At 45.5% G+C, this 18407-nt stretch overlaps 1 protein-coding gene across 3 annotated transcripts in view; it reads left to right on the top strand.

Moving 5' to 3' along the window:
• HECW1 (HECT, C2 and WW domain containing E3 ubiquitin protein ligase 1) overlaps nucleotides 1-18407 on the top strand; it is a gene marked incomplete at both ends in the record, with an annotated part of 472369 nt that overhangs the window by 412153 nt on the left and 41809 nt on the right. For all 3 annotated transcript variants that reach the window (XM_082846645.1, XM_082846644.1, XM_082846646.1), the window contains 3 exons: nucleotides 2088-2208; nucleotides 3182-3295; nucleotides 4120-4272. In XM_082846645.1, coding sequence (XP_082702771.1) covers nucleotides 2088-2208; nucleotides 3182-3295; nucleotides 4120-4272 — 388 coding nt within the window. The remainder of the gene's footprint in view (nucleotides 1-2087; nucleotides 2209-3181; nucleotides 3296-4119; nucleotides 4273-18407) is intronic.

Genomic DNA, 18407 nt, shown 5'->3' with positions numbered 1-18407 from the left:
TGGTTCATCATTTCTTGACAATGCCCTGAGCTCCCCGATCCTCTCCATTTCATTTACAGAGTTCCACTCGTAGGTCACCTTAATATCTGCTTCCCCTACATCTGTAGTCAGGCATTCTTGGGCAAATTCACCTGACAAGGCAGATTATCAATTATAAATTAGTCATCTCTCCACCTCACGTGGACCAAAAACACCCAAAAGAAAATTCAACCACATTTCACTGGTAAACGTATGCTCTTCTCTACTGCTATTTCAAACGTTGCCGCTCCTCTCAAACTTCCAACCCCTGGGTCTCTCCTGGCAAATGATGTGCCTTCTTCCTTCACTGAGAAAATTGAAGCCCTTAGACAGAAACTGTCTCAAAGGCCTGCTGCCTATCTTACAAGCCTACCAATGCTGCCACCTCCCTCTCCCCCTTCACACCTGTGCATTAGAGAGGGCGTCTTCACTAAGGTCGCGGCAAGCTCTGGGTACCCAGTCCTATGGGTAATTCTCAGCCCTCCTCCTGACTTTTCAGCCACATTTAACACTACTGATGGCTCCTCCCCTTAAGTCACCTCTTCAGTTGGCTTCTGGGACACAAGCTGTGGGCATTTCATCTACGTCTTTGGCCACCTTTGCGGACTCATCCTTCCCTTCCAACCATCCTCAAGACTCTGTGCCAGGTTTTTTTCTCCTCTCTCTCAAGCTATGTCTTTTTCCAATCAAGCATTCAAACGTACTGCCATCAAAGACCAAGCTCGTGATCTCACCCATCTGTGCTTCTTCCATTTGTCCCCATCTCAGTGAATGTCACCACAGGCCATTCCATTATGATGTCCGAAACCCACCTGGGCCTCACTACCAATATCCAGTTCATTGCCTCCTAAACACATCTCCAATCTATCTTCTTCTTCTTCTTCTTCTTTTTTTTTTTTTGATGTAGTCCCATTTCTCATCTCCACTGACACCACCCCAGTGCAATGCAGGCTGTCTAAATCCACTCTGGGCCTCTCCGGTGTTTTCTCTCTACTGCAGAAAGACTAAGGTTTTCATAACTCAAGACACATCACGTTGGTCCCCACACAACGGCTTTCCTGTTGTGCTTAACATTAAACAAAATTGCTTAATACAGTGTACCTTATCCTGTTTGATCTGTCTCCCGCCCACCTCTCAAGCCTTGTTTTGCATCACTCTGGTCCTCACACCCTATGCTCCAGATAGACTGGAGCACCATTTTCCATCCTGCCACAGTACCTTTGCATGTGCCGGTCCCCTACCTAGATTGCTCTTCTCCCAGCTCATCTCTTCTCTTAAGTTAAGTGGAAGCCCTTCCTAACTCAATCTAATTCATGCCTACTTCTTCTTCAGCTATTCCCCAGGGAAGCCTTCCTGAACTTGGCCAGAGTATTCTGTGACCTCAAAGAACTAAGTTCCTTTCCTTCATGGGTAGGAATCATCTCAACTTATAATAATATTCTCATTTCTGTGAGTTTGGTTGTATCAGTTTTATCTAGATTATAAATTCAGTACCTGGAATATAAACTAATAAATAGTTATTGAAGGGGCAAACCACGATCATAGCCATCTGCGAAACTTAGAGAAGAATGTTTTTTCCATTCCTTCTTTCATTAAAAGGTATATAAAGATAATAAAGCATCTACAAAGCACTCTAAGTGATACAAACACTCTCTTCTGTAAAGAGTAAGGAATTATTATTAATAATATTATTGTTATTAATTTTGCTTTTATAGTGCAAGGTAATCTGATATAAACTCCTGCATGCTCTGGGGCCTCATGGACATGTATATTTATTTCAGCGTCAATATAGTTAGAGAAGTACAAAGTACACATATATTACAACTTGAAATGGAGTGGAAGACACAAATATCTACTGTCCTCAGAATTCAGTTTTCTCTTTATTACATTATACCTGTTTATTATAAAAGTAACTGAGGGAGTGACAGAAATGAAGGGAAATGTCTTGGAGAAGTGAAACACGAAGATGCAGGAATGTGCCTCTGGTTGGCCCTTTCTCCTCCGTTGCCCTGCATATTTGTTCTTCAGTAAACGATGATGACCTTCAGCCTGTGTGCTTCTCTCTGCAGGTTTACAGAGAGCCAGTGCAAGAGCCCCTTCGCCCTACAGGAGAGACTTTGAGGCCAAGCTCCGCAATTTCTACCGAAAACTGGAAGCCAAAGGATTTGGTCAGGGTCCAGGGAAAATTAAGTGAGTGCTCCAGTGCTCGGCACTGAACTCAGATGGTAGATGTTTCTACCCTTTTCTCCCCTATAACTTGGTAATATGTGTTTGGAGATTGGATGCCATGGTGTAGCATCAGTCATGTTCATAGAAGGGAGGAAAGAAAAAGTTAGGAAGTTGGAAGGAAAGAAGAAAGGAAGTTAAGAAATTGGAAGGGAGGCAGGAAGAGAAGAGAAGGGAAGGAGAGGGAGAAAGAAAAGTGGATTTCAAACAAAACCATGTATAAAATCAATGGTAGACCTTTACAGAAAACAAGGTATCTTGAACTAAATTAAAAAATCATATGTTTCCCTTTACACATTCTTGGGACAAATTTACCTACTCGTTAGTCAAATAGCTTTGATCTTCGGATCTAAGTAAAGAGTTGTGGTCTTTTCCACTTTGGGTTTATTATTTTCGTGTTGAAAAGCCAAACCCAAACTCAGGAATCCAACTTAAGAGATTCTTTTTGGAATTGATCAAAAAGAATCCTAGGGCTTCCCCGGTGGCGCAGTGGTTGAGAGTCCACCTGCCGATGCAGGAGACACGGGTTCGTGCCCCGGTCCGGGAAGATCCCACATGCCGCAGAGTGGCTAGGCCTGTGAGCCACGGTCGCTGAGCCAGCACGTCCAGAGCCTGTGCTCCGTGACGGGAGAGGCCACAACAGTGAGAGGCCCGCGTACCGCAAAAAAATAAAAATAAATAAAAAACAAGAATCCTAAAGGTAGTCTAACATGATGGAATGTGTCCCATTATGAAAGTGCACGTTGTCCTTGTGTTTTCATGGTTTTGAAAAGAGTGTCAACATAAGGCCATAGCTGAACTGACGGAATCTATACCTTGTTGGAGAGGCTGGGCAATGAGACCATCAGCCTGGGTCCCCACAGCTCGCCTAGAACACTCCCTAACATCGGAGCCCGAGCACCCGCTCACCACCCACGTGACTTCTTCTCCTTTCCAGGCTCATCATTCGGCGAGACCACCTGTTGGAGGGAACCTTCAATCAGGTTATGGCCTATTCCCGGAAGGAGCTCCAGCGAAACAAGCTCTACATCACCTTTGTTGGAGAGGAGGGGTGAGGCACCAGCACTTTTATGGAGACCTTAGTGTGGGTAGACCAGAGACCCCAGATCCTGGGTGATTCTTCTCAAGAAGGAGCAGGATGTCTCTAAGCCTTTGCCCCAAGGTGATTCTGATCATGTCCTCCCAGGAGGCCTTTCTCTCCAGGTGTTGCCAATCTTTAGGTTTCATGTTCTCTAAACGCCTAAGATGATTGGCATGTTCTAGAGTCTGAGGTCACATGGTCAAAGTATAAGCCAAAAATACAGACCTAAACTACTGCATCTTTACTTTCTCATGTGGGTACCCTTCTGAGTTTCTGATCAAAGAACTCTTCCCCCAAGAGCGCACGTATGTAACTACATACCGAATTTTTCATATAATTTCAGTGATTTCTTGGCAAGCCATTCTCAACCGTGGAGGGCAAGCCCACCCAGGAGGGCACAGCAGAAGGGATTTGAAAGTGTTTTCAATTTATACACATGCACACATGCACCATCACAGGAAATTCTTTTGTACCTCCCACAATGAAGTCCCGGTTTTGAATGGGCCAGTTGTGTGTTTTATCCAAAAGGTATGATATGATTGAGGACAAAGGTTAAGGAACACTGCCATAGCATTGGTGCATGGCCATCTAGTAAGGACATCATCCCCAAACCAATCACTGCATTCTCATTTTCTGCAGCAAATTATACTTCCCTTGGGATCCACTGTAAAGAGCAGAGGCTGCTCTCTGCTTTCCTAGCACTGACTCTGAAAGGGCAAGCCAGCCCCTGCCTAGGGACAGGTCCCCTGCCTCTCGCACGTAATGAGCTTCCCGGGCCTCTGCTTCCTTTGCAGCCTGGACTACAGTGGTCCTTCGCGAGAGTTCTTCTTCCTTTTGTCTCAGGAGCTCTTCAACCCTTACTATGGACTCTTCGAGTACTCCGCCAATGACACCTACACCGTGCAGATCAGCCCCATGTCTGCGTTTGTAGAAAACCATCTTGAATGGTAAGAGCTGGAATTTTTACTTTCTCGTGTTGGAAAGTTCTGGTCTTTCTTAGTCAGAAGACAGTGGTGTTTCTTGAGGGCCACTGTGTTTGGAGCAGCGGCCCGATATCATGAGGGCTGATGGGAGTGAATAACAAGGCACTAGAGCGAAGGTTCTCTGCCAGTCTTCACTCAGAATACAAAATAAATTACTAAAGACATACAAATTTCCTATCAACTGCAAATTGATATAAGATACTGTCATTGCCTTCTGAGGAGATGCGAAGGTAAGTAGACATAGGTTCTGAATGTTGATAATTCTACTAAAATCCTAAGAGTCCCCTGCAGAGGCTTTTTGAAGGTATTTGTAGGAAATTCTCTGATTTGGACCAATGGCTTTCACACTGTGGCCATCAGCTTCTGCGTCTTGCTGTAAAATAAGTCTGTTGGGTCAGATGATCTCTCAGCATCCTTCTGACTTGAAAATCCAATATCTCTTTGGTCCTCTCTTCTTGAGACATCAGTTGCCACTTACTGAAATGAGTAAGAAGATGAGTATCAGTCAATTCTGTGTAGTTCTGTGGGTGAGATACCTCAGATATGGGTGTTAGAAGTCTCCAGAATGCTGCATGGGACATCTGGGATGCCTGCACCTTCCTACTGTGTCACCACCACACCTGACTCGAAAAGTACCCCTGACTTCACAGCAGGACCTTCTGCCATGAGGAGGGAAACAAGTCTCGGAAACTGCTGATGTGGGTTCTTGTCTGACATTGCTTATTGATGATGTGTCGTGGGGCTGCTGGTGAAGGGTGCTTCTCGGGTAACACCTGGGCCTGCTGGGCGTATGGCCCAAATCCCCATATTTTGGTTTTATGGCAACAGAACCACCCACCTCTGCTACGGCTGCCAGCTACAGCCCATGACCTCTCTCTCCAAACACTCTCAGCTTTGAAGTTCTTTTTTCGTTTTTTTTCATTTTTTAGAATTTATTTTATTGAAGTATAGTTGATTTACAACATTGTGTTAATTTCTGCTTTACAGCCAAGTGATTCAGATCTATATTTTTTTTCTTTTTCATATTCTTTTCCATTATGGTTTATCATAGGATATTGAATATAGTTCCCTGTGCAATACAGTAAGACCTTGCTGTTTACCTTTTATCTATTCTATATATAATAGTTTGCATCTGCTAATCTCAAATTCCCAATCCATCCCACCCCCTCCAACTCTCCCCCTTGGCAACCACAAATCTGTTCTGTATGTCTGTGAGTCTGTTTCTGTTTCGTAGATATGTTCATTTGTGTCATATTTTAGATTCCACATATAAGTGATATCATATGGTATTTGTCTCTTTCTGACTTACTTCATTTAGTATGGTAATCTCTAGGTCCATCCATGTTGCTGCAAATGGCATTATTTCATTCTTTTTTATGGCTGAGTAGTATTCCATTGTATGTGTGTGTGTGTGTGTGTGTGTGTGTGTGTGTGTGTGTGTGTGTGTGTGTGTGTGTGTGTACCACATATTCTTTTTCCATTCATCTGTTGATGGACATTTAGGTTGTTTCCATGTCTTGGTTATTGTAAATAGTGTGCTGTGAACATAAGGGTGCATGTATCTTTTTGAATTATAGTTTTGTCCAGGTATATGCCCAGCAGTGGGATTGCTGGATCATACGGTAACTCTATTTTTAGTCTTCTGAGCAACCTCCATACTGTTCTCCATAGTGGCTGCACCAACTAACATTCCCACCAACAGTGTAGGAGGGTTCCCTTTTCTCCACGCCCCATCCAGCATTTGTTATTTGTAGATTTTTGATGATGGCCATTCTGACCATCGTGAGGTGGTACCTCATTGTAGTTTTGATTTGCATTTCTCTAATAATTAGTGATATTGAGCATCTTTTCATGTGCCTACTGGCCATCTGGATGTCTTCTTTGGAGAAATGTCTCTTTAGGTCTTCTGCCCATTTTTTTATTGGGTTGTTTGCTTTTTTGTTATTGAGTTGTATGAGCTGTTTGTATATTTTGGAAATTAAGCCTTTATTGGTCACATCATTTGCAAATATTTTCTCCCGGTCCGTAGATTGTCTTTTCATTTTGTTTATGGTTTCCTTTGCTGTGCAAAAGCTTGTAAGTTTGATTAGGTCCCATTTGTTTATTTTTGCTTTTATTTCTATTGCCTTGGGAGACTAGCCTAAGAAAACATTGGTACGATTTATGTCAGAGAATGTTTGCCTATGGTCTCTTCTAAGAACTTATGGTGTCATGTCTTGTATTTAAGTCTTTAAGCCATTTTGAGTTTATTTTTGTGTATGGTGCGAGGGTGTGTTCTAACTTCACTGATCTGCATGTGTCAGCTCTGAAGTTCTTGAGCTGAAGCAGGCGTGTCTGCATCAAGTGTTACAGTAGGTCTCTTGACTCTCCGCAGGTGAAGAAGCAAATGTGGCCCTTTGTTGTTCCTTTTCCTATAACGTATCAAATAAGGGGATGATGAAACCTGGGAGGCAGAAACACGTAGATGGGGCAGGCAGAGCAGGAAGTGGCCACTGAGGGGACATAGGAATGAGAATTGAAGGCCACATCTAACTTAGTCACGTTCAGGCAGGGTTCACTCCAGCAGCGGAGAGTGCCGTACCCCATGCCACAAGAATATATATGTACACAGATTATACTTCCTATAATCCCTTAATTCTCTTAGTCTGTGAGCATGAAATTTAAGATGGTGTCTTGAAGGTCATGAATTAGAGTCAGGAAATATTTTCATCAAATATCGTAGCATATAGGAAGGACTATGCCGGGTGTTGTGGGATACCTTCATTAATTAAGCAATTGTAAGTCAAGCATGCGCTATGTGCTAGGAGGATACAAAGACGAAGTGAATGAGATCTCCTCCCTCAAGGGGGGAGCATGTGAGTAAATCAGTAATTCCACTACGATATCTTAAATACCAGGTTATGCATACATAATACACGTGTGTGTGTGTTTGAGAGAGAGAGAGAGCGCCCCGAGATGCATATATAAGCCTGGGAATTGTATTAAGTCACAGGGGAAAATGTCTCACTCAGCCCAAGGCAGGGGATGGGGGAGTGGGGAGTGAAACCAGGGGATCTCATAAAAAGAGGGGATAATTGTGCCATCTTTTTTTTTTTTCTAGAGAGAGTGGGTGTACGAGCCAAGCCTTAAGGGGCCGTTGAGTAGGAGACTAGGCAGAGAAGGGGAGAAAAGACGTTCTGAGGATCCCGAATTGGAAGCAACACTCGAAAGGCGTGGGAGGGAACAGAGCCTTCGGCAAGCAGTGTAGATGGATCAGAGCCAAGAATGGCCTTTGGGGTTGTGGTGGGAATGAGGCTGGAGACAGAGAGGCAGATGGTCTCATCCCATAGGGAGAATGCTATCATTGGATTTCTGTTTTCAAAAAGTAAATCTTGCTGTAATGTGGGGAAAATGTTGAGGAGGGAAGGCTGGAAAGAGCTGAGACCAGCTCCGAAGCTGTTGATACATCCTGGGGAGAAGCAGACGGTCAGAACTGAGGCAGAAACAGGTTCTGAGAGAGGAGGGGACCGACTTTGGGAACTTCTCGGAGGGAGAAGAGACTGAACTAGTTGGTTCACTGGTTTAATGTTGAGGTGAGGGGGAGAGAGAAATATAGAATAAGTTCAAAGTTTCTGGTTGCACCATGCGCTGGATTGGAATCATTCAGTGTGATGGGAGTTATGTGAAATAGATGACACTTAGAGGAAGGATGAGGAATTCACCCTTTGACACGTAGAATTTGCAGTTTCCCTTATAAATACACACGAATATATTAGTACGTAACTGGAATATGGCCCTGGGCAGCAGGAGGGGAGCTGGGCTGGAAACTGAGTTTGAGACATACCAACACAGCAGGAGTGGCTCAGCCATGGGAGGAGATGGGAGCTCGCAGAGAGGTGGCCCATGCTGATGTGTCAGGGATGGGCGGAGCCAAAGGTCCCTGGGGGGAGCTAAGAAGGAGTGGCCAGGGACTCCCCTGGTGGCACAGTGATTAAGACTCCACGCTCCTAATGCAGGGAACCCGGGTTTGATCCCTGGTCAGGAAACTAGATCCCACATGCATGCCGCAACTAAGAGTTCACATGCCACAACTGAGGAACCGGTGAGCCACAACTAAGGAACCGGTGAGCCACAACTAAGACACGACGCAACCAAATAAATAAATAAATATTTGTTTAAAAAAAGAAGACGGAGTGGTCAGAGCACTTAGCCTGGGAGGAATGGGACAGAGAAGGAGGTGCTCCGACGAGGACCTGCTAATGGGGAAGAAGGCAGTCTGAGAAGGTGGCGGCCAGAGGAGGTGTGCAGGCAATAGAAAGGCGTCCCCAGGGGTTCAGAGCCCAGGATTGGGAGGACGGAGCTTAGGACACCAGGGTAGGGAGAGCGTTCAGATGACCAAGGGAGCTGCATTTGGATGGTGGCAGAGGTTCATGGGGGTAAGCGCCCCGGCGGCATGAAGGGAACCCAGTGTTCTGGAGGAAACCTTGGGATCCAGCATGTCTCAGCACAGACGCAGGGGAAGGCCACAGGCAAAGGTCTGATGAAAAGCACAGGAGAAACGCTGGACTCCTGGCCTGCTCAGTCACTTTCCACCAGGCAAGGCACCTCGCCAACTGCCCAGCCCCTGCTTTCTTTCGTCCTGACTCTGCTGTCTCTGACCATCTCTGGCTGGAGCAGGCCGTGTCAATATGTCTGCTACAGTTCAGCGCTTGGAGGAAGGACACCACAGGGATGTTTTAAGAATTAGCAAAGTTCTCTGGATGGATCCTTTATAAAGGTCAGAGGCCCGTAGTGCCTGGCCCAGAAGTGCTAGTTACCCTCTGTCTTTGCAAAGGAAGGGACGTGAGGACTTTCACCCGCTGAGGTTCCCACTCCTGTTGAGAATATTTGCTGTGTAGCCCGGAAGCAAAATGGCAGGTACCTTACTGAGCAACTAGCAGTCTAAACGGAGCTCGCGCAGGTGAGAGCCCCCTTTCAGCTCAACATTGGATGATGAATTGTCATGAAGTGAGCCGGGGCCTCCCCTCCGATCCGAGGCTCTGACTCTGAACCTCAGTCCCCTGAGCCCTGGGCTGGCAGAAAAGCCAGGATGCAGAGCCAGCACTGGTCCCAGATGGTACCACCACCCTCACGTGGGGTCAGACTCTTGTCTCATCCGTGCTTCAGAGGTCCTGGGGGAAGGAAGAGGGTTTCCTTTGGGCGTCACTGCCGCACAGAGAGAACTTGAGCCACTGGGTACGAGCCTGCTGTAACTTTGAATGGGAGGCCCTGCTTGGCTGTGGGTGTCTCAACCCGATGGTAACGCTGCAGTTATTCCTTCTGTGTATTTTCCTACAAGCCATCCTGCACCTTGGGGCAAATGGATTTAACAAGAAAACCGAGCGCCCCCGAGTGCTGGGCCATTTTGGCAAAGGGCACGCAGGAGGGCTCAACACCTGAATGAAGTCGCTCCGGGCCTTACGCAAAGTGTGGGCAGCAAGTGGGTGGTGAGGCCCCTGCCTGAGGCTTTGTCACTGTGGTTCCTGCAGCCAGGGGTCGATGCCACTGAGGAAACCTGACTCCCAAGTTCTCAGTTCTGTTGCCCAACCGGGTGCCACTCCCCACCGGCAGGGTGGGCAAGGCTAGGGCTGATCTCAGGTGTAGGCGCCTGGCCCGCCTTCCTTCTTCACTCCCCCATGGGACCCTTTATCCCGTGATCCACGTGGGCTGTGAGGAAGATGACACTTCCTAGGACCAACACATCACTCATAAGAAAACAGAGACCAGAAGATTACAGGGCTCGTCACAGTCACAGCCTTGACATTGTAAAGCTACAAGTTGTCCCTGATGCGGGACAGGCCAGAGCAGGAGTCCGCCTGGGAGGGGAGTGGCTTCTGCCCCCTGCCCTCCTCTCCCCTCTGCAGAGAGGCCCTGCAGACCAGAAATAAACAGGGAGAAAACTGATCCGCTTTACAGGATTAAACATCACCCAATGGAAACATTGCTCGCGTGTGGCTGGGAGAGGTCATTTTGTAAATTATTATTCTGGTTCTTTATCTGTCCACTGGCCCTTCTTTTGTGTCCCACACTCTGTTTTGTCTGTTGTGTCCCCTTTAAAGCGTAAGCTTCATGAAAGCAGAGATGGGTCTGTCTTATTTTACTTTGGCACAGGCCTGGCACTTTGAGGTGTTCAAAATAACATTTCATTAACGATTGGGTGCATAAGTGAGAATGGTTCCACAAGCCACACCAGCCACTTCCTTGTACCAGGGCCGTTAAGACAGAGGGCTCGTATCTTCCATGTGCAATTCATTGCTCAAAGGTTGCACTGTTATTTGTCATCTCTGGTTTTAAAGCCCTTTACGGTGTCGGCAATAAACACGCATGTCCCCTGGGAGCTTTGCACTGAGCTCTGCCCGAGCTCCACACTCAGCTTGTTACTGACACAGTGCCCGCCCCCTCTCACACTGCCACCTCCAGGTCAGGCACTACCCCAGAGATGGGCAGAGAGGCCTCTGGCACCAGATCCTTCTCCTGCTAGCTCCTCCTTCACCGTAGCTACTTGAAATTCTCTGCTTCCTGCTCCCTGTGTGTGGGTTTTGCATACCCTGGGGTACAGCCCGGAAATCAAAAGCCTGCATACGGGGCACAGCGATTCAACCTCCTTCCCTTTATGCCTAGTCAAGCGTCGAGAGATACTAATATGAATAAATATGGTGACATTTCTATATACACGCATTAAGTGAACCGGAAAAAAAATCTGGTTTTTTGAACTTCAGCCTAAAAGGAATTCGTGTAATTGCTGTTTCATGACTTCTGTGTATTACCCAATTAAGTTGTATGGACCCTGCTGGGACCCTAGCCCCCCCAGGCTCTCTGCAGCAACAGGGGAGGGTTCTTTTTCCCTTTGGTTGGAGCAACCAAATAATGAAACCAAAGCTGAGAACGACACAGCACAAGCTTTATTCAGTAACCAAAGAATGGAGAAGCAGGAACTAAGTTCACAGATCAACTTCTCACCCACCAGGAAAGAGACTTAATTTTTAGGAGTAAAGACACGGAGAGCAGGAATGAGGCTAATGATGGAGAGCCTTATGCATTAGTCTACTGGGGAAGGGGCAGGGCTTCTTCAAGGGAGTAGGATGCCACGCCCTTATCCTTTTTTGGTCCTTAATGTCCGGTCATGGCCAGGGTGGTTGTGTCATTTAGTATGCTAATGTAGTAAAATCAGTGTCTAATGAGACTCAGGGTCTGTTGGAGGTCAGATTCGTTGCCATGTTGGTCCCAGCTGGTTCCATCTGGGTTTTTTTTATTTGTTTGTAGCTTCCTTTCTTTTTTTTTTTTTTTTTGAAGTACGTGGGCCTCTCACTGTTGTGGCCTCTCCCGTTGCGGAGCACAGGCTCCGGACACACAGATTCAGTGGCCATGGCTCACGGGCCCAGCCACTCCGCGGCATGTGGGATCTTCCCGGACCGGGGCACGAACCCATGTCCCCTGCATCGGCAGGCGGACTCTCAACCACTGTGCCACCAGGGAAGCCCCTGTAGCTTCCTTTCTTATCTCTGGACCCTTTAACTTAAACATTTATGTCAATTCCTGCTAAAGGCGGGGGTTGGCAGGTTTTGAGCAAAGACCTGGAGCATCTATGGCAGCATCTGTACCACTGACTTTCCCAGTTGATAAGGACCCTGTCAAAATCAGCAAGGGTAACACTCATGCCAAGTAAGAGAGAGGAGGTGGAGCTGGAACCCCGTTGGGCCTCCCAAGGGAGCTGTGGTCACAGATGGACGCAGCCCTGCCCCCCACCTGGAGGGGCCGGGAAAGAGCACAACACCTTCTTCCGTCCTCCAGTCCCATTGGCCAAGCCAACCATGCACAGAGGGCACAGGATCTCCAGCTACTGCAGCCCATAGCAGCCTGTCCCCAAGGTCACAGAGCAGGACAGAAAACTGTGGGAAACCCATGAGGGGTGTAGGGCAGGGACTGAAAATAACCAGAGGAGCCTCTACCATTCAGGACTTTCAATCCATCCACTAGGAATATTACCATTTGCTAAATTGTATGTGTCTTTGACCGAGAAATCTTTTTTTTTTTTTTTTTTTTTTTGCGGTACACGGGCCTCTCACTGCTGTGGCCTCTCCCGCCGCGGAGCACAGGCTCCGGACGCGCAGGCTCAGCGGCCATGGCTCACAGGCCCAGCCGCTCCGCGGCACGTGGGATCTTCCCGGACCGGGGCACGAACCCACGTCCCCTGCATCGGCAGGCGGACTCTCAACCACTGAGCCACCAGGGAAGCCCGACCGAGAAATCTTAAAGTAATATTCCAAATTCCATATCTTCATTCTTTGATTATGATTGTCATTTGCATATTAGTGAGGTGCTCGTATGATGATCTTTTTATTCTTTTAATCACCATTGCATGTTGATTTTATGTCCCTGGAGATACAGAAGTTAATATAACACTAAACAATGAAACACCCATTGAAAACTTATTAAACATGCCAAGCACTGTTCTAGACACTTTCATCTAACAGCACTATAGCCCAGATACTACTTAGTATACTGCTTTTACAGATGAAGAAAATAAGGTGCAGATATAACCAAAATCACAGAGATAGTCACAGACCAAGCTGGGATTGGAACCCAGAAAACCTGGCTCCGGTGTCAGGCTCTAGCCCCCCATTAAGGCAAAGTCAGATATTTAATTGGGCAAATGACAATACAATGTGATAAATGCTATACGTACCTCTATTATAGAACTTATCACATTGCACGGTAATAAGTATTAGGTACAAGGAGCTTTAAAAATGAGTGAGAATAGTTAGTTGGCTGGCAGAGATGGGGAGAGGAAACTTCCAGGGAGAGGGCCCGCAATTCATAGCAGGATGGCAGGAGAGCAAGCAGATGTCAGTTGGATTTGGCTGCAAAATAGAGAAAGAGGGGCTTCCCTGGTGGCGCAGTGGTCGGGAGTCCGCCTGCCGACGCAGGGGACGCGGGTTCGCGCCCCGGTCCGGGAAGATCCCACATGCCGCGGAGCGGCTGGGCCCGTGAGCCATGGCCGCTGAGCCTGCGCGTCCGGAGCCTGTGCTCCGCAACGGGAGAGGCCACAACAGTGAGAGGCCCGCGTACCGCTAAAAAAAAAAAAAAAAAAAAAAGAGAGAAAGAGAAAGGCTGTAAAGGCACCTTGTGTCAAATAGGGAAGTGCATTTAATGGCATCCAGGGAGTTTGGATTTTATCACAAAGATGACGATGTATTTTTTTGGGGGTAGAGGAATGTCTTGATCAGGTCTGTATTTTAGAAAGTCAACCCTGGTTATAAGTAGGTGAATTGGAGTGGAAATGGGGTTGTCATTTAAGTGGCAGTTCTTTGAAATAGTTCTTTGAAAAGAGGATAAAGAATCAAACTAGGACAGGAAGCTGTTTCATAAGAAGGATGAGCAAATGAGCAAAACTTGGTGATGGGTTATAGACAGTGGTGGGGTTCAGTATATGAAATTTCCCACTTGCATAAAATGATGTATATGAAAATACCAGGTCAAAAGTTCTCATCTTTTTTTAATTTAATTTTATTTATTTTTGGCTGTGTTGGGTCTTCGTTGCTGCGCGCGGGCTTTCTCTAAGTTGCGGCGAGCGGGGGCTGCTCTTTGTTGTGGTGCACAGTCTTCTCATGGGGGTGGCTTCTCTTGTTGCAGAGCACGGGCTCTAGGTACACAGGCCTCAGTAGTTGTGGCATGTGGGCTCAGTGGTTGTGGCACACGGGCTTAGGCGCTCCGCGGCATGTGGGATCCTCCCGGACCAGGGCTCGAACCCGTGTTCTCTGCATTGGCAGGCGGATTCTTAACCACTGCACCACCAGGGAAGTCCTCTTATCTATTTTTAATGGAGGCATAAACAACAAAACTATAAATGTGAAAAGCTCCAAACTTATTTTTATATCTAATAAATTATGAATAGAGCAAAATGTATATATTTTCTAATCATTATGCTTGAATAGAAAAGATTCACATTCCAGCTGAAAAATCTCCTCTAAGGGCCTTCCCTCAGCACTCATTTTAAAAGAGCCCAGCCATTTATAACTCTCCAACTTAACATCTTAATTCATTATATTGACAGAACTTATCGCTCTCTGAAATAAACTGTATTTATAGATTTATATTGTGTACTTGTAACTCATTACTGTGTGTCTCTCCGCCTGAAAGACTGAGGTCTTGCTTTCCTAGTCACAAACTTGGCACTCAATAAATGAGTGTGGAAGGAAGGAAAGAAAGAAGGACAGGAGGCACAGAGGGAAGAAGGGAGGGTGGGTGGATGGATGGATGGATGGATGAGTTTCAATCTCATTTCAGTTTTTAGTTCAGAATATTTGTAATTCAGAAAAACGGGTCATTGTCAAGCATCATTTAAGTTCTACTAGATGTTCTCTGAAATCACCACTGGAAATTCTTTTTCTGTTTCAATGATTCTGAACGCCACTTTTCCCAGAGCAAATCTAAGATGCACTAAACAACTGAAAGAGGTGAACTTCTCTATTTTGAGGAAGAGTGCCAGAGTGTCGACGTGCGCTGTTCGTTAAGTATTAGCACGTATCATTTTAAGAAGTCATGGTGATGTGAGTCACTCTTTACATAATCATCAGTGTAGGAAGAATTTTCAGAAGCCAGGGTTCAAATCTGATGCTGTTCAATCAGTTTCTGTGCAACCACCAGAAGGTCCTGTGTTTGCTCATTTCATGTCAGTGATGGTGACAGATCTAAACCCTCCTATATCATAACCAGAAATCCTGGGACCTCTCAAGCCAAAATCTCCAAGAACCTTTGCTAACTGTGAACCAGACTCCCCGCTGTCCTTCTACCCCCTGCTCTGACCTCTCCCTTTCCAAGCAGACACTACCTGGGTGGCAAAAATCTTCTGTTTTCAGGTATTTAGCAAGAGGAGGGGGAGGGGGGAGGGAGGCTTCTTGGAGCCTGTTTAGAGTTTGGCCAAGTGGGTATTAAGTATCATTGCAGAGTTTTATGGAACTTAAGAAGTCACGGATAACACACTTTAAATATCACTTACTATATCTGCAGAGTCTGAATTAGTAGGTAGGAACCACAATATCGCGAGATTCCATCGGATGTCTCCTGGCCCTTCAACCCCCAAGGGCGCCTCCTGAGAGAAGAGCTCAGTGTGTCGTTTTCATTTGAGTCACGGGTCAGATAAGCTCCCCCATGCCACGTCATCCCAATAGCAGCCCCCAGGTTCCTTCCTAGGCACCTACAAGAGCTTCTCTGGTTCCATCTCTGGCTGCATCTGAGTAGCCTTCCTAGCAATGACCTAGAGAGGCTCAGGGCACACATTAGCTGAGAAGTCACCATAAAATGTGCATGTCTGGTTGTGACTATGTCCACTGCTTAACGTAGCTTTCTTCAGAACTTGCGAGAAACTTCTAGTAAAGCTTTCAAAACAATTAGAGAGAACACTCTTTTTCAACACTTGCCTTATGCAGAAATAGGCCTAAGGATGTACGAGATTTATATGACAGAGGTGGCAGTTCAAGTCAGTTGGAAAAGAATGGACTATGTAGTCAATGAGGCCAATATACAACCAAAAAAATGAGGTTAAATTCCTCTCCAACTTGAAAGCACATGTAAAAAATGTAACAGTAAGATTTCTTCAAAAAACTCTGGGTGACTTACTATATATTCTAGAAAATAAACATTATTGAGAACAGAAAATAAACTCAGGAAACTTTGAGTGGTAGAGGCTTTTTCACTCAAGGTTGGAACCCTGGAATCTAGCAAAGAAAAGGAAAATATATTTGAATAGATAAAAATGAAAATATTTTTATGGCAAAAATACCATAAATAAAGGCAAAAGGCAAGCTTTGATTTTGAAAAATAATCTTTGCAACTCAGGAAAATCAGAGGCTGAAAATCTGCAATATAGATTTCAAAGAGCTCTTCCACCTCGAAAAGAAGAGGAGAAACAACTCTAGAAAAATCAGCAAAGAAAATGAAAAAAGCTGTTCAGAGAAGAAAAAAATCCAAATAATCACCAAACCCATAAAAAGAATTTCAATTTTATCAGTGGCCAGGGATAGTTAAGCAAAATAAAGAAACAATGATATATCACTTTATAACAATCAAATTGGCAAATATTAAAAAGAATTATATTACCTCTTTTCAGGAGGACATGGGTGAAAGTTTATTCTCTTCCATCACCAATAGAAACATGAATTTTGATAGCCTTTTTTAAAAACACGATCAACAGTATATACTAAAACTTTTAAACCCATATACCCTCTGGCCCATGAATCTCTCTCATAGAAATAAAAGCACTGCTATAAGGACTCTTATAATAACAGCTAATATTATTGAGCCCTTATTATGGGCCAGGTATCTTTGTAAAAGCTCTACGTGAGTTGCACATCCTGTTATGATCTCCCTATTTTACAAATGAGGAAACTGGTACCCGTAGAGGTTTAGTGCTTGCCCAAGGTAGCATAGCTAATAAATGGCAGAGCCGGGAATCCAACCCAGGCAGCATGGCTCTCCAGTGCAGACTTTTAAAAGCTATCCTATCCTCCCTAACAAAACATACCAGGATGTTTATTTCAGTATCGTTTGTAAAGACACAAATGTAGAAGCAACCCAAGTGTCCATCAGCAGAGACCAGTTAACTTCATCACAGCAGCTCCGCACTGCACCATGATATGAGGCGTAAAAGAGCTGAATTAGAATCTTACCAGATGACGGAAGAGGATTTCTTCAAGATATTGTTAAGGGAAGAAAAGCAGAAAACTATGAACAACACAATTTAAAAACCAAAAAATAACGATGCAAAACCTGTACCTGCATGCATATAGATACGTAAATATAAATAACTTGGGCTTCCCTGGTGGCGCAGTGGTTGAGAGTCTGCCTGCTGATGCAGGGGACACGGGTTCGTGCCTTGGCCCAGGAAGATCCCACATGCCACGGAGCGGCTGGGCTCGTGAGCCGTGGCCACTGAGCCTGCGCGTCCGGAGGCTGTGCTCCGCAGCGGGAGAGGCCACAACAGTGAGAGGCCCGCGTACCGCAAAAAAAAAAAAAAAAAAAAAAAAAAAAATATATATATATATATATATATATATATATATGTATAAATAACTTAGTCTGTGATTACCTGATTTAGAGGAAAAATATGGAAGGATACATCTTAGTCAGCATGGGTCCCAGGAGACGAGATGAGAGAGCAGCCAACCAGGCCAGAAGGAGACGAAACTAATGATAATAAAAAAGTATCTATGAGCATATTAATGAATTAATATAAAAATTACAAGTGTGTATACATTTTAAAAAATAAATCCCTAACGACTGAAATGCCATTTGGTACAAATGGCTTAGCTAAGTTATTAGAAAGAAACAAGTATCTTAGACATGAATTCCTCAATGCGCCCTCCGATTTCTGAGGACCCGATGCTGGTCGCATGAACTGCTGGGCAGTCAGTGAGCCTCTGTGTCTTAGAAATGCCAGACGCACTCCCACCTCGCTCACTCTACCTCTGGTGTCTGCCATTCCCCATCCCATTTGCCCTCCCTTTCCTCAGCCCCCAAATCTTTAATAATTCCCAGTGTCTACAAAATGAAGTCCAGATTCCTCAGATCCTCAGGGACTCCCCAAGGTGCAAGATCACCTGTCTTGGGACACCATCTACCTCTCCCGCCAGCTCTTCTACCCAGTCCTTGAGCTCCGTCAGGCGCGCTCCTCTCCCTTAAGGGCCCCATCATTTCCTCTGTTCTCTCATTTAAGGGTGGGTCCACGTGTCACCCACCCTTAAAGCCCATTTAAAATACTTTATAGTTCTCTTGTGACTTCTTTCCTGAACTTTCTTCTGAAGAGTAAGTTCATCTTCTCTTGAGTTCTTTATTTTTTTTTAATATTTATTTATTTGGCTGCACCGGGTCTTAGTTGTGGCGTGCAGGATCTTTAGTTGCGGCATGCATGCAGGGTCTAGTTCCCTGACCAGAAATTGAACCCGGACCCCCCGCATTGGGAGAGCGGAGTCTTAACCCCTGGACCACCAGGAAAATCCCCTTGAGTTCTTTTAGAAACAAAGGTTTTCAGACACTTTTAGCTGAAACCTTGCTTTCCAATGAAATTTATATTCAGTCCCAGT

The sequence above is a fragment of the Leucopleurus acutus genome (genome assembly GCF_964270905.1).
Source record: "Leucopleurus acutus genome assembly, chromosome: 9".
NCBI classification, from domain to species: Eukaryota; Metazoa; Chordata; class Mammalia; order Artiodactyla; family Delphinidae; genus Leucopleurus; species Leucopleurus acutus.
This window is presented reverse-complemented; position numbering and strand designations above follow the sequence as displayed.